The following is a 21,872-nucleotide window of genomic DNA, read 5'->3' on the forward strand; positions in this document are numbered from 1 at the left end:
TTAATCATTTTTTTAGAATAATTAAAAACAAATTCAAAACACGAAATCGATTAGTTTTCGCGCAAACTACTGGTCTTTACAGACCCATGTTTTCTATTTTCCATGTGTTCAAAATAGTCAACACTTGCTGTTACGAGACATACACAATAATTTTCATGAGAGCGCTTCGATTTTTATCAATTTTTCATTATTTAAATTGGTTTCTGACACGCCGTTCTTAATTAAAGATCTTTTTAGTTCAAATACAAAAATAAAAAAAGTGAGTTATTTTTAGTTAAAAAACAAGGATATAAATTATCCAGTTTTCACTTCTTAAGGTTAATTTAATTAAAATGCATTTTTTTAATTTGCCAAATTATTACTGAAAAAAAAGCAAAAATAAAAGTCACTGAAATGTCTGAGTTGAATTTATATAGTAACTAAAAAACTATAATGAATAATGGTAAAAAATAATAAAAATCTATTATTTCATTTGATAAAAAAAAATTATACCAAAAGAATAAAAATGAACAGTTTATAATAGAAAAGACCAATTTTTGTGTTATTGGTTGAAAAAACTCATTTAATTATGTTTATTTAACCAATCAAGTTTTTAAGATTCTAATCTTGTATTATCAACTCTAAAAAATAAATTCTCTTTTAAATTGTGATTTGATTGGTTTGTGTATTTTTGTGAAAAGCATTGCAAATTTTAAAAGTATAGTTTCTAATCATTCAGTTTAGATAAGAACAATTCTCATTTGATTTGAATAATTAATTCTATGATTCTAAATAGTAAAAGTAAAAAACAGAAGAAAATGTCTTAGTCACAATTGAAACCAGGCAATGTATTAATAATAAAACAAATATTTATTATTAATTATTAGTAAATTATCTATCAATTGTTATTTCATAACATTATTCACATAATAAAAAACACGTACACAAATAATAACTTTTATTAAACTAAATAATTTCCCGAATCAGTGGTTAATAAAAAACTTATCAAACTGTAATAATTTAACTGATAACAAAAAGTGTGTTTTCTGACGGAATTTGTCCTTCACCCAGTTCAAACAACGATTTTAAAAATTATAAAAAAACTATGGAAAGTCATAACTCAACACAGCAAGAATTAACCATTGAAATGATACATTTTATAACAAAGAAATAAACCTCATCATTTATTTGGGTGATGTAAAAACAATAAAAATACTTAAAATAGAGCACCTCCCCAAAAAGCCTGTAGAAGAGCACCGAATTCCTCCAAATAAAAAACACAACGGCGAGCAAACGGCCTTGCAAACGGGAGACAAAATTCAAAAAAAAATCAAGTTGTTTTCTGTTGATTTTTAATCTTTGATTTTTGAGAGGAATAAGATGGAAACTCGAAAAGTTCAGGTCTTCAGACGGATGGAGGGGCAACTTGTTTACAATATCATAGCAAAAATTGCTGGGCAAAGCCCAGTCCCATCAACACAGTCTTGGGAAAAAATCAGCAACAGCCAAGACCAAACACAGCTCCCCTCAGCTCAACAATCCTTATACGTGAAGACCTCCAAACAAACCAAAGAGAAAAAGCCGCGAAAGGCTCAACAACCTCTTAAACACGAGAAATCAGTCAAACTGAACAAAACAACGCGTAAAGAAACAAAATTATTACAACTCACCCAAAACAATTTGACAAGCAAAAACTTGATGGGAATCACACGATCGATGCTTAACTCCCGTATCGAAATTTGGAAAAAAGATGCTGAATTAGACGACGCTCTTTTCCCTCATCCTTTCATGATGTAAATTATTTGGATTTAACCGCTTTGTGTTCTTATTTCTTTCTATTTTCTTGAATTGTCGTTATTTTTTGTCCTATTAATCTTTTCTTATTCCGCAATTTTTGAGTGATTGATTTTTACCAAATATCTCAGATGTCTTATTTTATGAGAGAGAATTGTCAATTTAATTCTTTGTTTCACCAAACTATTTTATTTCTCATTTTTCAATCAGAACAAAATGACAATTTCACTTTGTATTAATTTTTACTATCTTTTTACCATATATCTATTAGTTATAAATAACGGCACCCAATTTCTGACTAAATCCATTCACAAATGTATTATTGCTCCGCTAATACTCTTTTCAAAAATTCTTCATACCAAATAGTAAAAAAAACTATACATAAACCATAAAAAAGAATTTAAAATAAAACTAGAGTTTGTCATAGTCTCTTGTATGTAAAGCGTCTCCCATGATAGTTTTGACATACTGATGTTTATGTATTTCCGCCCAATCGTATCTTCTGTTTTGGTCGTATACAATGAGGTTACTAACCAAGTCTTTCAGTCCTGGCATACTCGACCAGAACGCGTCTTGGTAAGCAGGAGGGATTTGGTTCTGCATATTAGCCATGAACCTCTGTCTATTTGAACTGAGTGGGTAGACGTGTGTTCTTAAGAAATAGAGTAACCCTCCCAACGACCATAAGTCGCACTTGTAGTCATACTTCTGCATCTTAAAGACTTCCGGTGCCATGAAGACGGGAGTCCCGACATAGCTTTCCATCATTTGTCGATTTTCGACGATTTTGGAGAGTCCGAAATCGGCGATTTTGACGATAGGTGCGTTTGTATTAGCGGGGTCGACCTTCAATAAAATGTTTTCTGGTTTTAAGTCTCTGTGGACGATGTGATGTTCGCTGTGTAAATAGAAGAGTCCGCTCAAGATTCCTTTTAAGACGTGAGCGATCAAATAGTCTGGGAATGGATTGACTGGGAATTCGGACTCGAAGAAGTTTTGGAGTGTTCCTCCGTCGCAGAACTCGATAATGATATTAGCGAAGAATGCGGGGTTAGAAGTGAAGATTGAGCCTTGATGAGTGAATGAGTCATACATTTGGATGACATTTGGATGGCGACACAGCGACATAATATCAACTTCGTTCTGAATGAATTGCATCTCGTCGTTGTTGACTATCATCTCTTTGATAGCTACAATTCGATCACCACGACGAGTCTTTTGAATAGCTTGATAGACAGTAGCTGAAGTCCCTTTACCTATTTCTTCGATGACTTTGAAGTCCTCTGGTTTACTTCGGAATTCCAAGAAAGTTGCTTTGCGTGCCATGACCAAATAGTCATCGGTATATGTATATTCCCATGGCATGTTCTTGATAAGAATCATCTCTACAAGTGTCTTAACTAATGGATTAGGGAAGAGAGGGAGTCTGAATATGATTCCGTTCGCGTCGAAGAGATTAGTGATATTGACTTCGCTCCGATACGGAAGTTTGTCCGTCCAAATCTTCGTGACTAACAACGCAAAGGTGTACATGTCACACCGCGGATCATACACATTCAATTTCTTATGAATGAAGCTTAACTGCAGTGGCGAGCAATACATCTTCATGTCGTCCGTCATCGAATCAAAGAAGATGAGAGGAATATACCCTTGGATTTGGATTTGGTGTGTAGGCGGGTTACTTCCTGGTAATACTGTGAGGACAACATTCGACGGATGGAGTGAAAGGACTCGTACAAATGGCGACAAATTCCGGATCGAATTGAGTGCTATCCAGACTTGCGATATCACAGACATCGCTTTATCTCCATTAAGTGTGTGGTTCGGTTGCTCGTCGAGGAAGTCTTGAAGCGTATAAGTCACTACATCGGACTCAAAAGTCAAGACACCAGGGCCTTTCTATATATAAACCTTTGCCTTCCTTTTCGAGTTGAAGTATCGTTTAATTATAGTAAAACAAACTATAACTTTCCTTTTAAAGATTCCTTGGAAGTCGACTTCGGGGGGCGTGTATTTCCAGTTCCTGTAAGGAAAGAGATAAGGGCAGTCGATGTGTTCGAGGGTACTAAATATTTTAGCGATGTCCATTGAGTCCCAATACCCTTCCATAGAGTACAAATTTCGATCTTTTTGTTTGGTGATGTGTGGGGTGCTTGTCTTTGTCGACATCTTTACTTTTTTGTATAAACTGGAGATAAAAAATTGAATAACAATTTTGTATTTTGTTTTCAAATGAAAAATGTATTTTGATGTCTGTTTTGGTTCTTTTTAAACTATTGTATACTATATTTTTACTACTGTTATTCTAGATTTATTCTTTCCCCAATTGTGATTGAGTTCTCAAATGAGGTTTTTCAAATTATAGTGTTATTAAAGTAGAGTGTCGTCTTTTTATCAAAAATAGTGACGATTCATTAATACCAGTTTCCCTTTTATTTCCATTTCTTAATAGAATAATAAAACAAATCAATAATTTATGTTTTAATTTAATAATTTAATAATTTAATACTATTTTTATTAATAAATCAATTGAATTGATTAATATAAATTAATTATACTAATAAAGTACTATAGTCTGGGGATAAATAGCATTAAAAAGGGACAAAGGTAGTTAATTTTGGTAAATATAATTTTGAAACTATAATTTTTAAAAAATCTATTTAAAGGTCAAAATAAACATAAAATTAAAATATTAATTTAAATTATAGTTTTTTAATTTTAAATGATTATAAATTGAAAAATTATAAATTTCTATTTCAAAAATAAACAAAAACACCTCAATTTGTTCACTTAGAGAAATGTGGAAGTCTAAAACGCAGCACTTTCTGTGGTTTGTCTGAAACTTGTTTTGTTAAAGGATTTTCCTTTGTTTTTCCCTTTGTTTCGTTTCGTTTCTTTTCTGCTCTTCTTCAACTCCAATTGTTTTGGTGTTAAAATGGTCTTTCTCTTTTCCTTTCTCAATGGGAATGGTTCAACAACGAAAGATTGAAAGATTTCAACAAATGATGTATTTCAGTGATTCCGTGACACTTTAAAAAATTGACACTGTTGTTAATTCATTAAACTCTGGCATTTTAACCATATACATCATGAATATATTGAAATACAATTTTTAAACTGGTTTCTTGTATTTGAATTGCTTTTTTATGTTGATTGCCTGTGGTTGTTTCATCAAGGGTTCCTTACTCTTCTTCTTCCATTGTTTTCAAAGATTGAATAATATCAAAAATAGAAAGTTGTAGTTTTCTTTTATTATCTTCAAAGTAGTTAATTGAAAAAACCCTTCTAATACTTTTATGGTTAAAGAAATTATATTTTATAGTTTTTTACTCAAATTAACTACTTCTGTCCCAAATTAACCCCCTTTATCACCCGACTATAGTAATAAATTTTATTATACTTCAACCATAAATAAAGTGATTCACAAAATCGATTACAGACTGACTGCGAGAAGTCTTACTTCTCCAGAGAGGTGGATATCTTTGTTCAAGAAGTTTGGTCTTTCGTTACTGAGATAAGCTTTAATCAATACCGATGCGTTACAACTGAGTAAGTAAGTCGAGTAATAACAGTAAACGACATACATTCCACACGAATCGACATTAAAGCAATTGACAAAGCCTTCTGTGCTTTTCAAGAAAATGATAACTTGTCCAATAGCGTGATTAGACTCTTGTTGTGTAGGAAAAGCTGTTGAGAACACAAAGACAGCAGAGAATAACAAATCGACGGAATCATATTGGAGATCTACACGATGCTTCTCTCTAACATTTGGAGTTGGTTGAATCAATTGTTCTTTAGTGAATGGGTTGACTTCTTCTGGAAGACTTCCTTTGACTCGCGCACACAATTCAAAGCCATTTGAGACAAGAGGGGGGAGTCCTGGTAATTGGTCGATGACTAACACCAACCTTCCATGGTGATGATCACGAGAGCTGGTGCAATGACTTCTACATTGGTCCAATACATAAGACAACCCTTCTTCTGTTTTATAAGGGCCAATGGTGGCTTGATTGGATGTTGCGACTTCGATGATTTCTTTATTCGACGAACACCAACACGTTGTAATTGTCTTTGAAGTGTCGTTCTCACGCTTGATCTTGGCTTTGGTGATTGCTTGCAACACTTCTTCTCCCGTGTATTGAATCCCAAAACTCGGGTCGATCGTTAATTTGATAACAAAGTGTCGAAACCGATAGATCTTTGGAGTGATCTCTAACTTGATCGAGGGTGGTGTAAAGTTGATGGGATGGACTTTCTGTTTCTTAATCTGTTCTTGTAACCCATCGATCTCTTGTTGAAGCTTCATGTTCTCGGAATTCAAATCATCAACCTCCTTTTGTGAATAAACGGGCTGGGCATAATCCATGACACCATAGCTTGGGGCGAGTGGTTTATTTGGAACTGGATTGTAATTCATGGGAAGCATTGAATTTTGTTCAATTGAATAAAGTTCAGTTTTTCTTATTCAGTTCTTCTCCACAAAAGACCAAATTTGCAGATTTCATTATTTTTTTGTGTCGAGGTTTTTTACTGAAAAAAGTACTTAGGCAAAGTATTTTTGAGGTAAAATATGGAAAAAATGCACATTTGGGAGGAAAAGGGTATTTCAAAGTTTTTATCAAAATGAAAAACAAATTTTGGAAAATTGAAAAAAGAGAAATGAGCAAAAGGGATGTTGGAGAAAGCCCACATGTCGTTCCAGCTATTGTTGAAGACGAGCTGCAACAAAGGAAAACGTCACACAAAAAGGATCGTTCGTCTGAACGGTATAATTCCTATTTGAATGATGCCTATCGACTCTCTTCTTCAGGAAGTGTTTCAGTTCCAAGAAGCATCGATTTTTCGGCAACTCTTCCAAAGAAAGAAACTAAGAAGAGGACTCAAAAACGAAAACATGAAGATGTAGTGCCAGTAATGCCCGCATCGATGAAAACCTCGGTTTTGTCAAGAGAAAAGAAACGACCAGACAAAAGAAAAACGAAGACAACAAATCCAACCACACCACAGATGCCTTCACGTCGAAACTATCAACAAGAAATGCGTCAATTGAGCGGTGCACCACCTCCCGCTATAAACCCTTCAATTACCACAATTGATATCACCAACATTTCAACAGACACATCAAGACCTTTAAACCCATTTGATGTGCCGATCAACAAAACGCCTTCTGCATTTGGCAAGATAAATGCAGGTCAGTCGTACGCTTCATTTTCAAAGTCAATTTCACTACCTTCACATTCGCAGCCCCCTGTCGTTGCTCCACCACCACCTCCCAAAGATATACTTTCTGACAAAGACTTATATCCATCGCTTAAAGGTTCTGTTATTCCGACACCAAAATCTCAATCACAAAATGAGATGACAACAACACCTCGACAGGGCGATATTCCAGTTCCTGACGGTTACAAAACCCCAATTCAAAATTCACCACAATCAAAATACCCGCCCCCATTAAGGAAATTGCAAGAATTTCCAAGCAGAGATCAAAAATTACAAAACGAAAGATCAATTCTAATGAATGTACAACCCGAAACTCTCGCCACTCCAATAAAACCTACTGAAACTGAAATGAACAATCCACAAAATATCGAAACCGAAAATACAAAAAGATGTCTTCAACCGAAAAAAACAAGCGAACTTTTTTTGCCACCCGAGGCGATTAATAATATTGAGATTTCACACGTCAACAACGACACAATACTCCAAAACGATATGGAAGAAAGTGCAAAACGATTGAGCTTTTTTGATGAACGTAACAAAACGATTGGAAACGAAAAAAATAAACCGAAAAGAGGAGAGATAATACCTTTACAAATTAACACGACCACACAAGATTACTTAATACCCTCAAATAATTCTAATACAAAAGAAAATGTTACTACTAGTTCTTTGAATAGAAAGAATAGATCAGATATAGTAACTTCTGGTATGCCAACAGATTATAAAACACCAAATTTAAAAACAAATGAAGAGATACGAAAGGAAAGTCATCAAAAAACACCTCAACCCAAAGAAAATGTGATTGATGTTGAGATGAGATGTGGCGGAACGGTTGCATCTGTTATACCGATGATTTGTGAAGAAAAAGCACAAGAGAATGGTGTTGCACCAAGAAAGACGGAATTTAATTTAATACCCACAGCAAAACAACCATTGAAAGAGGGTGAGAAACCGTTACAAAGAGAATGTGAAATGGTAAATGAACAACCTGAAAGAAACAAAGAAAAGACTCAAACACAAAGCATCACAACTGGTACAGTAAATACAATTGTGGAGAGTTATATTGTTGATAATGATGTTACTCAAACAAAAGGATTCATTGGAAGTAATGATGTCACGCAACATGGGGGAAAAGAGATGGCAAAAGAGAAGAATGATGTTGCAAGAATGGAAGAAGAACCACAAGGAAATGAGAAACAACGAAAAATGGAGGAAGAAGAGAAGACAAAGGAATACCCCGTTGAAGCCGACAAGAGTAGTGAAACAACAAGTGAAGACACGTCAGAAAGTGAAGAAGACTCGTATGAGAGAGAGATGAGGCCGAAGAGAAGTTACCGCGCAATGGTGTTCACATCCGAGAGCGAAGAAGAAGAGGACGTCAAAACAATTCCGTTTGAGTCACGAATGGCAATGTTAGCGTATAGGAAGGAGAGAGAAATGCGGGAGATGATCGAGGAGAGTCAGGCGTACCTTGCAATCCAACGCCAAATGTGTCAGCAATACCACCAGTACTTCCTTAATTGTCATACCATTGGCGCAAACTACTCTTTCTCGGATACTACTTTGGCACAAGCACAAACACGTGAAAATGAAGTTTTAACAACAGAAACCCAACATGCTATTGAAGCAATAAAGAGACAGATACCAATGGAAGAAGAGTTAACCAAACAAAATGAAATGAAAGTTCATGAAGAAGTTATCCCCCCAAAAGAAAAGCATCACAAAAAGAAGAAACACGTCCACAAACAAAAAGAAGTCCAACCAACAAACTTAATGGAAAATACATTGTCTGAAAACCCCCAGAAAATAGACGAAGTCATAACTGAAGAAAAGAAACAAGACCATTCATTAATTAATCCAAATGAAGAAGCGAATAGTAACATTTTTAATGTTACGTTGAATGTTTTAACTGAACCAAATGAAGAGTCCACACTATCAATAAATATACTTCCAAAAGAGTTCGCAATTGAAAAGAATGTTGCTGAGTTGGAAGATGCGCTTCCTCCCATTACAAGTGTAACACCAATGTCATTACCACTTAAACTGGTGTCTCCATTAATTATCGAACCACTCAACGTTTTAAAGAAGAGTGAAAAAGTCGAAGATGTATCATTACCATCAATACCACAAAAATTTCAAGAAAACAAAGTTCCAGAGTCTCTTCTAGCATTAAACGAACAAAATCCAATTGAAATTAAGCAGAAAGAAACAGAACAAAAAATGAAAGAAAAGCCAAAGAAGAGGAGACGTTCTGGGACTTCACATCGACAAGGAGACGAGTTGAGTGTGACTGAAGATAAATCTGTCAAGGAAGAAAAGAAGAAATTGCATAAATATGAGCCTTATGACGTACAGAATTACCAGGAACTGTATCACATGAGCGACGACATGGCGAAGTGTTTCCCGATATTAAATTCAATCATTAAACTGAATAAGAGCGAACCATTTAGAACGGCAGTGGACCCGATATACTACGATGTGTTGGATTATTTCACGATAGTGAAGGATCCGATGGATTTATATACGGTGAGGAAGAAATTGATGAATGGAGCGTATAAGAATCGAAAAGAGTTTGCCAAGGACATGGTTCTTGTGTTTGAGAATGCTATGAATTACAATGAGAAGAAAACTCCGATACACCAAGACGCCGAGGAATTACTGAAAGTCTTCGAGGATTTGTATAATAGAGTCTTTGTGCTTCGGAATGTGGAAACATCGATTACAACACTCGAAGAGTTTCAGGTGTCATATTTCCCCGTCGGATTTCAGCCCGTTTACGAACACTCGAATTTGTATTATGAGGATGATGTAGAAGCGGAAATAATGAGAGAGTACATTTCGAAGTTAAAAATGAGAGTGAAGAAGATGACTAATGAAAATATACTAACGAGTGATATTTACGAGCGAAAACGATTGAGCGTATCAGAGAAGGAGATTATCATGTACAAATTGAGTAAAGTATCGAGTAAGCGCATTGAAGCGATCTATGATGAACTTGGGATCATAAGAGAGCCCGGGAAAATCTTTGTGTTTGACATAAATCGGTACGACGACACGTTATTAAAAAAGATAGAACAACTTGCAGATGGGACGTTTGAGTTTGCGATCGAGCCACAAGAAGAGGTAGACAATAAAGAAGTGAGTATCGAAGTGAAAGACAAAGATAATAGTTTATTATCGACACGGGTGGAATGATTGTTTGTTTTAATTTTGGTGTTGTATTACTGTTTTAATGATGTTTGATGAATGGAAATAAATCAAATAACAATCACTTTTTACTCTGGATGTCAGTCAATAACTTGTTGGCGTAGTTGTTCATAATAATTTGACCTTTTTTCGTGTGTTTATGAAATTCTTTTTTCTTTGCGAGTTTCTCTTCGCGACGCTTAGCATTTTCTTCACGACGCTTTTGGTCTTCTTCTTTCTTCATCTGACGCTCTTTTTCTAACTCACGGCGCTTCTGTTTGGCTTCTAGAAGAGACATTGGCCGCGATATTTCTTTTGCCGAACGACGAGGTGCTGAGTCTTTTTCCATCATTTTTTTGAAGCCTATGTTGTCTTCGTCGTCCAATTGATCGTCAAACTCTCCACGCAAGAACTTATAGTGAGTATTATAAATAAATTAAAAAGAATAGTACAAACTCTGTTCATGGGACTATTAGGGTTTTGGTTTTTCTGAATGTCTTTCTCGATTTTGGACATTCGCTTCTTAAGAACTTCGGATGCGCGCTGCTTGTCTAACGTATTTCCTTGAGCAAAATACTTTGAACGGCGGTGCCAACGTTCTCTTGATGTTTCTGGTGTGCGTGGTTTATATGGAGATTCTGCTTTGTGTGTGTTTTGAAACCTTGGCATTTCTGTAATTTAAAAATTGAGTTTTAATGAACGAAATACAAAACAATAAGAACTCAGAAATTTATATGAAACTCGAACAAGTCTTTGTAAGAGAAATAGTGAAGTACTTGTCTAAAGAAGAGATTCAAACTATTGTTTTAGTCAGTAAAAAGGTGTGTGCATCTGTTGAACAAAGTCGACACATCTATGGAATTGATGATTTTGTATTTCTCTTCAAACACTTTCCTTTACTTTTGTCGTTCTCATTTCGTCTTTCTCAAATTGATACAATTCCATTCACTTTAGTTGATAAAGAAGTGTCATTGTATATCAAACCAGATAATACCCCACCATCTAATGACAACAAAATCATTAACGATATCTTAAAAACACGAAAAGTAGTACAACTGGATGTGTCTTATTTTGATATTGTCGAACCAAAAGAGTATCAAGAACTCGAAAATGTTTCGTTCAATTTTACAGATGACAATCAACAAAATGTATATATTCAACCGTTCTTTTATAATAACCCATTTGTCGTGCAACAGCAAAAATATCAAAAATTTTTGAAATTTGTCAAATTCGTTGAAAACAACGAATTTCAACGACTCAAATTAATGAAAATTTCAATAGACTTTTATTCATCAACTGAAATAAAAAACACATCCTTTGACATCTTAAAAACCGTCCCAGAAAAGATCAAAATTTTCATCAACTTTGGTGTTGTTCCTTCAGTCAAAACTATTTCGAACTTAAATATCATCACAAGGAAAAACACATATTTTTATGTGAAGACATTCGCCTTATTTGACGACCACATTCCCAAAAATGTTATAATAGAAAGTCCTTTGATAATTGGTCCTTACTATTTTTTTTCAAAGAATACATATTTAAAGGACTATATCACCTCTTCTAAAGTTACTCACATCGAGATGTCATATAACAATTCTTTACAAATAAATAAACAGGATGATGGTATACAACTCATAGATTTATCGGAATTCAAATCAATTCTCTCTGTAAAATGCCCAAAGTCGATGTCGGTATATACGAAAATCATATTTCCAGAAACAGTGGAAAACATCTTATTTGAGACGTATGACTATGTGATATCAAACGTGTTTGATACAACGTGGAATTTTAGAGTAAAGTGCCTTGTTATTAATTCTGCGTCTTTTTTAAGAAGGTTTGAATTTCCAAATCATCTTGAAATGTTGTCTCTCTCTAATATTGCGTTTCTTGAATCATTGGACCTCGAGAAAAATGAAGAATTGAAAGAGTTAAGACTGGAGAATATCTTTCGGCTGAGTGTACTTAAACTTCCACCACAAGTCGAGACTCTTTTTTTGAGGACAATTGGAAAATACGAAAAAACTTTGAGTATTTATGGACTTCAAAAAAATCAAAAGATGAAAAAATGTTCGTTTGATGATGTAAAAAACGTGAAGGCAATTGAACTTCCATGCAGCGTTGAAAAGTTGTATGTGTCGAGTTGTTACGAGATCAACATCGAGAATTTGTTTGATCTATCTCTGCCAAAGGAGGTGATGATGAAATACAAAGAACTATCCAATTAATTAATTTAATTATTGATTTATTATATTATAATTGAAACTTTTTTATAAATAGAATGTCATATAAATAGAAGGTGCAAATGGCATCTAGAAAAGAATGAATTCTGTTTTGAAGGCTATCGAAAGAAAGAAATTCCAACTTGGAAGCCACCTTGGCATCAAGAGGAAAACACTGATATGGACATGTATAACGCTAAACAATTGTTGAAGGATAAAATAGCTCAGTTTAAGACTATTGTTGAAAACATGAAGAGAGTCTATTCAGAAATTGGAAAGGTTGATAATTTAGTTGGAATTACCTTCACAAGTGTCGGACAACTTGTTGTAGCAAAAGACTCTTTAGAAATATCAAGTATTTCAAACAACATCTTAAAGAACACCGACATGTTTGAAAACACTAAAGTTCGAATTGAAATTGAACTCATTCAACCAATTAATGAATTTATAGAACAACTTCAGACTCTTCATGAACGTGCAGAGAAGTGTCATCGGTGGCGGATAGATAAAGACAGATACAAAGATGAACTTGAAAATGAATTGAAAAGAACAGACAATTTCTACGACATAGCTGAGGTCAATGAGAAATACAAAAATGCTAATATCAAATACAAGAACCTTCGGGATGAAATAGTCAGTGATGTGGAAATCATAGACGCTTATTCTAAAGTTGCTTTAGAACACATAAGCGGAACTTTTCTTGATATAAATGTGATCTTGGCTCAACATGTGAATGATTCGTGGAATCAGGTAAAAGGGATATTCCAATACTCTCCCTTCAGAAATATTCAGTTGATCACTTCAGAGGAAAAATCTTATGCTATAAAAAGGAAAAAGTCAAAAAAGTCAAAAAAAAATGAAAAAATTGACAAACATGGAAAAGTGAAAAAACGGTCAAAATCTTTTGTCGACTTTGAAGCAGAAAGAAAAAGACAAAATTTCACAAATTTCAATTTTGTTAAAAAAACTGAAAAAGTCGAAATTGAAAAAATTGAGAAAATCGAAAATGCGACCATCGAAAAACAAGAAAAAGTCGAAAAAAAGAGAGAAACTCTCCGAAAACCAAACGAAACGATTTTCTTCACAATAGAAGAAAAACACGAAGGACTCGAAAGACTTCAAAGACGAACAATGTCATTTCCAACATTCGCGTTTGAAAATAACAAATCAAAATGTGCGTACAACCCATCCAAAGAATGTGTCGACTTAACAAAGGAACTCCAAGCAGAGGAGGAAATGCAAGAAGAAACTCCAAAAGTTGAATATCCAATAACTCTCGAAGAACAATATTACACCAAAGAAAAAACACAGACAGAACAAACAAAACAAGAGGGGAAAGAAGTGCTGCAATAAATAGTATTTCATAAATAAATCATATGTTTTTAAATTGATTAGATTTTTGTTCGTATTGTATTTTTAAGATAAAATTATAACTCAGACTTAGAACTGTATAGCATTCAAAAAACAAGTTAAATAGACACCGAGCGGACAGGGCTGGCGAGTGTGGTGTTGCTGCAGTCAATCCTCGTTATGTTAAACATCTTCAAATTGGCATTTGGTTTTGACAAAATGATTGAAACAATGGAGTCTCTCACAAAGTTCGGGAACTGTTCCAAGAAGTCTGTCGACAAAAAATTTGCGTCAATCTCTTTTTGGTGCTCTGAAATGCTTTTCAAGCACAACGTGAAGAGGTTTTTCAGTTTGGCACATTCAAATAATGTCACGATGGAATTGTAGAGTAGTTGTACATCGGGCGTGTTTTTGGTGGAACCGAATTCTGGCATAGAGCTAATATACAAAGCACTATAAAACTCGTTTTTATAAAGCAACACAACACTTTTATGATCGTCATTACTCGCGACCAATTGAACACTGTCTTTTGCTCCTACTATTTTTCCATCAACAACCCACGACCCTCCTTTTGGCACTTTCGACGACTTATAACCGAGTATTGTATGTTTGTCCCCCAATTTGTTGAACAATGCAGTTCCCTTCTTTTCCTCGTGAATGGTATCTTCCCCAATTTTCACTGAAGTGAATGTCATCGTCTCATCAAGACCGAAGAGCGGTGCGATCTGTCTATTATCAAAGACTCTAAATGACCCCATCGATCCTTCAGTATGATAGAAACATGCATATGTCCCAAGAATACCTCTGCATGGTATTTTAGTTAAGAATCGCTTCAAAGCGATGGTTTCGTCAACAGAGAAGTAACCAGGTGCACCTGCGGTGTCCGAACAAACAATGACGTCTGGCATAATTCTGACAAGGTCTGAGTATGTAAAAGTTGAGTCCATCAAGTATTCCATACTCAGTGAAAAATGCCCTAAAGTATTCGCCCGTTCCGCCATATCGCTCCAAGCCTTCTTTCCACCTATATGAGATCGCAATATGAGTACCTTGATTTGAGGAGATGACATCGTGTGATTGTCTAAATACTTTGCAAGTTTTTATTAGAGCTTCTCGTTTTGGTGGTTTTGACGTAACAAAACTATTTCTACAAAAGACAAACAGTACCATTTATATAGTACTGTTAACTATAAATTGATGTTTGATATTTATTTATTTTGTTCAGACGAATCATAAAAAAACACAGACAAACAAATGAAAAAAAAGTGAAATACTTTGAGGTTTTTATTATAATTTACTAATAACATTACTATACAAGTACCAAATAGCAGACCTTTGAAATTATCAAAAAACGAAAAAAGTTGACAATTTCTTGTCGACTGAAAACAACAATTCAAATAAATAAATTGTTGTTAATAAAATATAGCAAATGTTATTAAGAAAGAGCAAGAACAATAACACTTTCTGCTTTGCACTTTCCAATGAAATCAACAATCTGCCCATCGACTAAAGAGTAGTGCCTTGAAAAGTCAGAAAATTTTTCAGTATTTCCAGTTTTCTTTGCTTGGACCCAAAGGTCATAGGAACCAAACCATCGTGTTGAGTGTTTACTATAAATCAACATCGCGTCAAGGGGATCATCGCTAGTAAGATTTCTAATATATTTACTATATTTTATACCATTTTCTGTCTTTCGAAAAAATGAAACAAAGAATTTAGGATCTTCAATGTATTTGTCAAAGACAATTTGTGAGTCAATGAAAAATGAAATCGCAATGTCGGAACAGAACACTAGAAAGAGAAGAGATTGTTTAGATATAATCGTTTTATTAAATAAAGTGCGGTCCCAGTTATTTAGTTTTGTATTGTAGATGATGTCATAATGAGTTTTGTTTGTATTAGAGAGAATCATTGCTGAAGAATCTTCTAACCATTGAAGTGGTGACTCGACGCGGAAATATTGTTTTTGAAATGTTATTGGAAAATTGAACCTTTCTTCAACAAAAATATACTCTCTGGAGAACAACTTTAATTTCTCGTCAACCATTTTAAGATGATCAATACTTCGATCATTTGTCACATCTCCGTCTGTTTTCACTTTTCGTTTTTGATCAATCAAATCAATGAGAGATTGCAAAGATGATCGAATCCCGTTGTATTCGGATGGCGTTGATGTTTCGATGATTTGTTTAACTTCTTTAACTACGTTGTCCATATTTTTCAAGTTTTAATTAATATTTATAAACTCTCATATTCATATCATATAAATTATAAGTGTATAATTAAATTACCATATTTTATAATTATTTACTTTTTTATTAATGAATTATAGTTAATATTAATAACACTATTCTTATTTTAATTTATATATTTGTTAAGAATAATATTATAATTATATAAATAAAATATATATATAATTCATAATTATTAATGAATTACAATTATAACAAATCCCGCTTATATAAAGTATAATTATCTAATTTAACAAACAATAAAAAATTTGAGGGTTTGTGAACTATCAGAAATTGATTATAAATAAATCTATTTCAATTAATTACAAATATTCATTGAAAAATCACTATTATAGCCATAATCCCACTTAAAATAAACTTTTGTTTTATCAACCTGATCTAGTGATATCTCTAATTTGAGAAAAAAAACGAAGATTAAAAAAAGCGGAAAGAACAGATAATTCAATGCAAGGATTATCAAATTTCTTCAGCACTAATACAGGAACAAATCCCACCGGAGGTATGGGTTCCCCCTATGGCCAACCACAACAACAACCCATGGCGGGTGGAAACATATTCCAAACGCAACAACAGCAACCCACAAACGCTATGGGTATGCCCAGTAATACTGGATTAATGGGAAACAACATGGGGATGACTGGTGCTACCGCACTTATGGGAACTAACACGACAAACCCATTAAACGGTGCCATGAACAATTCACTCTTCCAAACTAATCAACAACAAACACAAGGTGGAATAACTGCGCCAACGAATTCATTGTTTCCGTCTAACACCGCAACACAACAACAAGGGACAAATCTCAATTTTAACCCTAATATGCCTCTTACCGGATTACAACAAACCCAAACTACTGGAGTACCTAATACGTTGAATTTACAAGGAATCGGAAACATTACAACACCACAACAACCAGTTTCTAATTTATCACTTCCAGGGTCTACCCCAAACACACAAAATAATTCCTTGTTTTCAAATGGATTACTTGGAACGACCGCCGGAAACAATACTTTAGGAACAACATCCTCATTGTTGTCACCGGGAATTGGAAACTCAATTGGTAGTACCATTGGTGGTACTCTTGGTAGCTCTATTGGTAGTACTACTGGTGGTATACTTGGTAACGCACTCAGTAACTCTATTGGTGGTACGCCATCACTGACTAATACTACTGCAACAACAACTCCTACCGTACCAGCACCTACAGTCGATTTAACAAAATCACGATATAGAACCACTGAAACAAAACCATTGGAATCAATTAAAATCGTGCCAGACAGCATTCGAATGAAACAGCTGAAAAAGAAAGAAGACATTGTCTTACCATCACTAGTTGGTGATAAGAGTGTCCAAAGCTTCGACAAAGTCTTTGATTTGGAGAAGAAGCGGGAGACCATCAATCAACCGATTTTCTCAAGAAAGTTCAGTCAGGCGGTCATGCCTTCGTATAGAAGCAACGGCATTGTCCCGATGATCAGACCAAATATGCGAAACTCTGCTTATGGATATGACCAATCACAGCGGTTCTCGATGCAACCAACGGTGACAAACCAATACTTGGTCCAGAACGGTCCGCGCATGAGTGTCAACATGAGTTGTATGAATCAAAATGTTGGACAGAGTGTACTGGGGATGTCGCAGTATCAACAAGCAAACACGTCGTATATTGGAGGACAGCCATGTGTTATTGACCCACTTTTGTGTAGTGTGGACATTGATAATGTGAGTATGAACGAAATTCCTTTTGTCACGAGCGTGTTGGGCCAATTTGGGTATATCACCGACATTGTCCCCAGTCGAAGAGGCTTGCGAGTGGTGTTTGCGGACCAGTCTGTCGCAAAGCATGTTATGCTCTTAAAAACCCTCACAATTGCTGGGAGGACATGTAACTTGTATGACCCAAACACGTATTTCTTTACGGCTATGATGGAAGGCAACTGGTGGAAAGGCATATTTGGCAACTTCTACAACTTCCTGCGGACTGTTTGGAATTGATCATGTTTTGAATGACATTTGAGTTAAGTTTTTGTATTGTATATTTATAGTAAAAGTATAACAATTGATATATTAATTAATTAACTAATTAATCCAAAATTTTGGACAACTCCTTGATTTGATTATCACTCAACGAGGCTGGATACATCACATTAATTGTCACAAACAACGTTCCGAATTTGGATGAACGATTTGTGAGTGGAAGTCCCATATTATCGAAACGAATGACTGTCCCATGCGGTGTAATTTTCCGTTGACTAACTGTCACAGTCGACCCATCCAAATGTTTCAAAGTTTTTTGAAACCCTACTAACGACTCTAACAAAGAAACATTGATCGATGCAAATAAATCGGACCCTTTTCGAGTAAATATCGGGTGATGCTTTGATACAAATTTCACAATGACATCCCCCGGTTTCATCTCATACGCATCATTCGCGAAATTGGGAATAACTACAGTATCCCCTTCATTCACTCCACGTGGGATCTCAACAGGGACACTCATCGTTTTGGTTTGTGTCCCTTTCCCATGACACGTCGAACACTTATCGCGAACTATAGACCCTTTTCCTCCACACTTCGAACACGTCGTGCGATACCGCATCCCCCCTTTAAACTCAATTTTGGACCCACTCCCTTGACAAACAGGACACGTCTCCATCTCTCCACCACTGCCATGACAACTCCCACACAATTTCTCTCTCTTAAATTCGACAGTAGTCTTTCCCCCATTATAAATCTCTTCTAATGTGATTTCCTTGTCGACTTCAATGTTGGGGGTCTTCTTCGGTTTGGGCTCACGTCGTCGATTCCCTCCTTGATTCCCAAAATTGAAGTTAAACCCTTGGTTACTGTCCCCACCAAAGTTAAACCCATCACCAAAATTAAAGAATGAATCTTCGCCTCCATTCCCAAAGTTCGTGAAGAACGTTTTGAAGACATCTTCCGCATTCGTGTGGCTTTGACCCCCATTCTTTAACGCTTCTTCTCCACCGGCATCATAGATTTCACGTTGTCGTTTGTCGGAAAGGACTTCATACGCTCGGTTGATCTCCTCAAACTTGACCTTGTCACCAGTCGGCTTGTCGGGATGGTACTTGAGGGAAAGGGTTCGGTACGCCTTTTTAATTTCTTTGTCGTTGGCGTTTCTTGCAACACCTAACACTTTGTAGTAATCCAGTGAGTGCACAGTAAGTGCAAAAAGTAACACGAGAACTATGTTGAATCGCATTGATTTGTGAATTCCTCAGCTCCTTTTCAAGTTTCTCACTGGTCAATTTTTACTAGTTATTTATGGTTCTTTTAATTACTCATTTGGTTTGAAAGAACAAAGAATCTGTTTTATTCCACGTCATACAGACTAACTGTTTTTTGCACAATAAAAAGCCTTTTTTGTATTAATACGTATAATACAGTTTACAATATAATATGGATATCAATAAACATTCACAAAAAAATAATATAGATTATGCATAGTTTAAATATAAAAGAGGTGCATTTATTTATAGAGCAGACGCCAAAATTAAAAATGAATTACAAACACTACGAAGGCATTGGCTTCATTTTCCAATTTTTACAGGAGAGTATTCGTCGTCAGAAGCATCATCGGAAGAGTCATTTCCGGAGTTGTCAGCCTCTTCGACGAATGTATCAGGCTCGTACTTCTTTTTCAATTCGTCGCGCTCTCGTTTGGCGTCTTTAAGTTCGTCGCGCTCTCTCTTAACATTGCTAAGTTCTGTTTTGACCTTTTCAAGTTCACGCTTCAAGTCTTCGATTGTGTTGATTTGTTGCAAAGTGACCGCTCGGCACAACTCCGCGTTGTCGTCTTTCACCTCCTCCTTCTCTTCCTTTTCGAAGAACCAGAGAGGCCATGTCCTGTCTTTCCTTTCACTCGAACTCTCCTTTTGTTTTTCGCCCTGTCCAACCAACGTCTTAAATTTGCCGTTTACATTACCCAAGAACTTACCCATTTTTGAATCAGTGATTTCATCCTTCAAACTCTTTTGTTGATTCAGTTCTTCGGCCTCTCTGTATTTCGCTTCATCTGCCTCGTTATGAACAGATTGTAAGATATTCTCAGCGTCATTTGATTTTTTGATCCCAAGATTAATTAATGGTGTGGTGTCTGTCTCTCTCTTTATCTTTGCGGCTAGTTTATAAAAGGGAATTTTGGGGTGTGGAATGACGCATGGGTATTTCGGAAAATCAATACCAAGTTTTATGTTCCGCTCTTTTACACTCTCAAATATCTTTTCCGCGTTCCTTATAAACACCTCAAATGCAGCAAGCGCTCCCTTTACATGCGTCATCTCGTCGATGTTATTTTGTGGGGGTGGTCTGACTAAAGTCAATCCAAAGCATGTCGCGATGTTGTTCTCGTTCATCTTTGTCACATCTTTGTTTTGGATGACAAGTACCAAAAAACTACACACTACCCACAACGAGTCCTGGTTGATAATCGGGATCTTTTCAACCATGTTTTTTCCCGAGATTTCGGGGTTTTGCTCTTTCGGCAGCGCAATGAATTCGTCATAAACGTTATATGGTATTAACGGTTCAGGGAGTTGTCGTAAGTAGTCTTTGAGTAACGATGCAGCGACTCTCTTCTCTTCGAAAGTACTCATGTCAACATCCGAATCGCGGTCAAGTATTTGTTCGACCTTTTGTAAAGCGGCATATGATGCGCTCGTTCTGAAAATGCCTTCCATGTGTTGAGCGTCGTTTTCGATAAGATACTGTATAGAACGAAAAAGAGGTATAGGGAATCGCCAGGATGACTTTTTGACTGCACATTCGATTGGGTATCCGAAGACGCCCCAAGTATGTGCGACCTGAGCGAGCTTAGAAATCCATTCCTTATAAATTGCGTCGTTCTGGCAAAGAAAGACAAATTGCTTGTCATACACAATCTCGAAACAGAGTGATTTGTCAACGTTTAACAGTTCGACACAAACTTCAACGTTTCTGCTTACCAAAGCAAATGACAAATCAATACGTGGCTTTTTGTCAATTAAAAGATACTGGACGCCTTTGTTTTGAGCAATCTCAACTCTTACAGGGACAAATTTGTCGTGGCGGAGAAGGAGAAGCTCATTATGTTCCATTGGAAGTGTGGGTTTAAAGTTTCGTTTTGGATTTGTTATTAATAAAAAGAATAAAACTATTGGAATTACTTGAAAACCAAAACAATTTTTCAATCTTTTTATAATAATAGTTCTGTTTTTTGATAAAAAAAGTGAGTGAAGTAACATGTCTAATTTTGGCACTCTTTTGGGGTATTATAATTGAATTTAGCCATTTATAATTGGATTATTGCGGGATTAATTGCTTTTTTAATAGTAACTGTGTGATCAGTTGATATTACCATAAAACTAGTATTGCTTAGTTAATTATAAAACTATTGTCTTTTTCCTTTTTTCAACCAGTTTCGTGTCAAATTTCCGAATATTTAAACTAAAAACTATTCAATGCCATTGTGTTTTTTCTATATTTCGAAAAGTCGTTTTGTTTACTGTGTATAATAGTTTTTTTGTTTTTCAAATTATCTAAAAATTGTTATTTGTTATATTATTTTCATTCTAGTAAAATATACCATTTACTTACTAACACCATTCTAATAAAAAAATGCGAAATAAACTTCTATTAAATCGGGAAGTTTTTATTAAAAATTGCCAAACATCATAACACTAGTATAGTAAACCATATGGTAAATAAATTAAAAATTATTCAACTGAAAGTTTGATTTTACGCCGTTTGATTTTTAGAGCGCCACTACTAACCCTAAAACTTATTAAGATTTTCAATGCCAAAAGGTGCGTCGTTGTCTGGTCCGAAGTTACTGAACATGCATAAGCCAGGGATGCAACCGTTACAG

The 21,872-nt window shown here is 35.2% G+C and overlaps 11 protein-coding genes across 11 annotated transcripts; 4 read left to right on the forward strand and 7 right to left on the reverse strand.

Moving 5' to 3' along the window:
* Nucleotides 1-1,392: 1,392 nt before the first annotated feature.
* Nucleotides 1,393-1,776, forward strand: EIN_058320 (hypothetical protein; the record flags this gene model as incomplete). The annotated part of the gene is made up of 1 exon (XM_004260110.1): nt 1,393-1,776. The coding sequence occupies one exon, from the start codon at nt 1,393-1,395 to the stop codon at nt 1,774-1,776; it is 384 nt and encodes a 127-aa protein (XP_004260158.1).
* A 408-nt stretch (nt 1,777-2,184) lies between these two features.
* Nucleotides 2,185-3,942, reverse strand: EIN_058330 (myosin light chain kinase, putative; the record flags this gene model as incomplete). The annotated part of the gene is made up of 2 exons (XM_004260111.1): nt 2,185-3,672; nt 3,736-3,942. The coding sequence occupies 2 exons, from the start codon at nt 3,940-3,942 to the stop codon at nt 2,185-2,187; spliced, it is 1,695 nt and encodes a 564-aa protein (XP_004260159.1).
* Nucleotides 3,943-5,206: 1,264 nt separating this feature from the next.
* On the reverse strand, nt 5,207-6,202 carry EIN_058340 (hypothetical protein; the record flags this gene model as incomplete). The annotated part of the gene is made up of 1 exon (XM_004260112.1): nt 5,207-6,202. The coding sequence occupies one exon, from the start codon at nt 6,200-6,202 to the stop codon at nt 5,207-5,209; it is 996 nt and encodes a 331-aa protein (XP_004260160.1).
* A 233-nt stretch (nt 6,203-6,435) lies between these two features.
* On the forward strand, nt 6,436-10,191 carry EIN_058350 (bromodomain containing protein, putative; the record flags this gene model as incomplete). Its single annotated transcript, XM_004260113.1, has 1 exon — nt 6,436-10,191. One exon carries the CDS (start codon nt 6,436-6,438, stop codon nt 10,189-10,191), a length of 3,756 nt encoding a protein of 1,251 aa, XP_004260161.1.
* A 73-nt stretch (nt 10,192-10,264) lies between these two features.
* On the reverse strand, nt 10,265-10,851 carry EIN_058360 (hypothetical protein; the record flags this gene model as incomplete). The annotated part of the gene is made up of 2 exons (XM_004260114.1): nt 10,265-10,594; nt 10,639-10,851. The coding sequence occupies 2 exons, from the start codon at nt 10,849-10,851 to the stop codon at nt 10,265-10,267; spliced, it is 543 nt and encodes a 180-aa protein (XP_004260162.1).
* Nucleotides 10,852-10,916: 65 nt separating this feature from the next.
* On the forward strand, nt 10,917-13,754 carry EIN_058370 (hypothetical protein; the record flags this gene model as incomplete). The annotated part of the gene is made up of 2 exons (XM_004260115.1): nt 10,917-12,349; nt 12,476-13,754. The coding sequence occupies 2 exons, from the start codon at nt 10,917-10,919 to the stop codon at nt 13,752-13,754; spliced, it is 2,712 nt and encodes a 903-aa protein (XP_004260163.1).
* Nucleotides 13,755-13,870: 116 nt separating this feature from the next.
* EIN_058380 (hypothetical protein) lies at nt 13,871-14,821 on the reverse strand (the record flags this gene model as incomplete). The annotated part of the gene is made up of 1 exon (XM_004260116.1): nt 13,871-14,821. The coding sequence occupies one exon, from the start codon at nt 14,819-14,821 to the stop codon at nt 13,871-13,873; it is 951 nt and encodes a 316-aa protein (XP_004260164.1).
* Nucleotides 14,822-15,186: 365 nt separating this feature from the next.
* EIN_058390 (hypothetical protein) lies at nt 15,187-15,966 on the reverse strand (the record flags this gene model as incomplete). The annotated part of the gene is made up of 1 exon (XM_004260117.1): nt 15,187-15,966. One exon carries the CDS (start codon nt 15,964-15,966, stop codon nt 15,187-15,189), a length of 780 nt encoding a protein of 259 aa, XP_004260165.1.
* A 481-nt stretch (nt 15,967-16,447) lies between these two features.
* Nucleotides 16,448-17,998, forward strand: EIN_058400 (hypothetical protein; the record flags this gene model as incomplete). Its single annotated transcript, XM_004260118.1, has 1 exon — nt 16,448-17,998. The coding sequence occupies one exon, from the start codon at nt 16,448-16,450 to the stop codon at nt 17,996-17,998; it is 1,551 nt and encodes a 516-aa protein (XP_004260166.1).
* An 88-nt stretch (nt 17,999-18,086) lies between these two features.
* Nucleotides 18,087-19,229, reverse strand: EIN_058410 (chaperone protein DNAJ, putative; the record flags this gene model as incomplete). Its single annotated transcript, XM_004260119.1, has 1 exon — nt 18,087-19,229. The coding sequence occupies one exon, from the start codon at nt 19,227-19,229 to the stop codon at nt 18,087-18,089; it is 1,143 nt and encodes a 380-aa protein (XP_004260167.1).
* Nucleotides 19,230-19,557: 328 nt separating this feature from the next.
* On the reverse strand, nt 19,558-21,102 carry EIN_058420 (hypothetical protein; the record flags this gene model as incomplete). Its single annotated transcript, XM_004260120.1, has 1 exon — nt 19,558-21,102. The coding sequence occupies one exon, from the start codon at nt 21,100-21,102 to the stop codon at nt 19,558-19,560; it is 1,545 nt and encodes a 514-aa protein (XP_004260168.1).
* Between the last annotated feature and the right edge of the window lie 770 nt (nt 21,103-21,872).

This window comes from Entamoeba invadens (assembly GCF_000330505.1).
Source record: "Entamoeba invadens IP1 unplaced genomic scaffold scaff_1105074726711, whole genome shotgun sequence".
Taxonomy (NCBI): Eukaryota; Evosea; order Mastigamoebida; family Endamoebidae; genus Entamoeba; species Entamoeba invadens.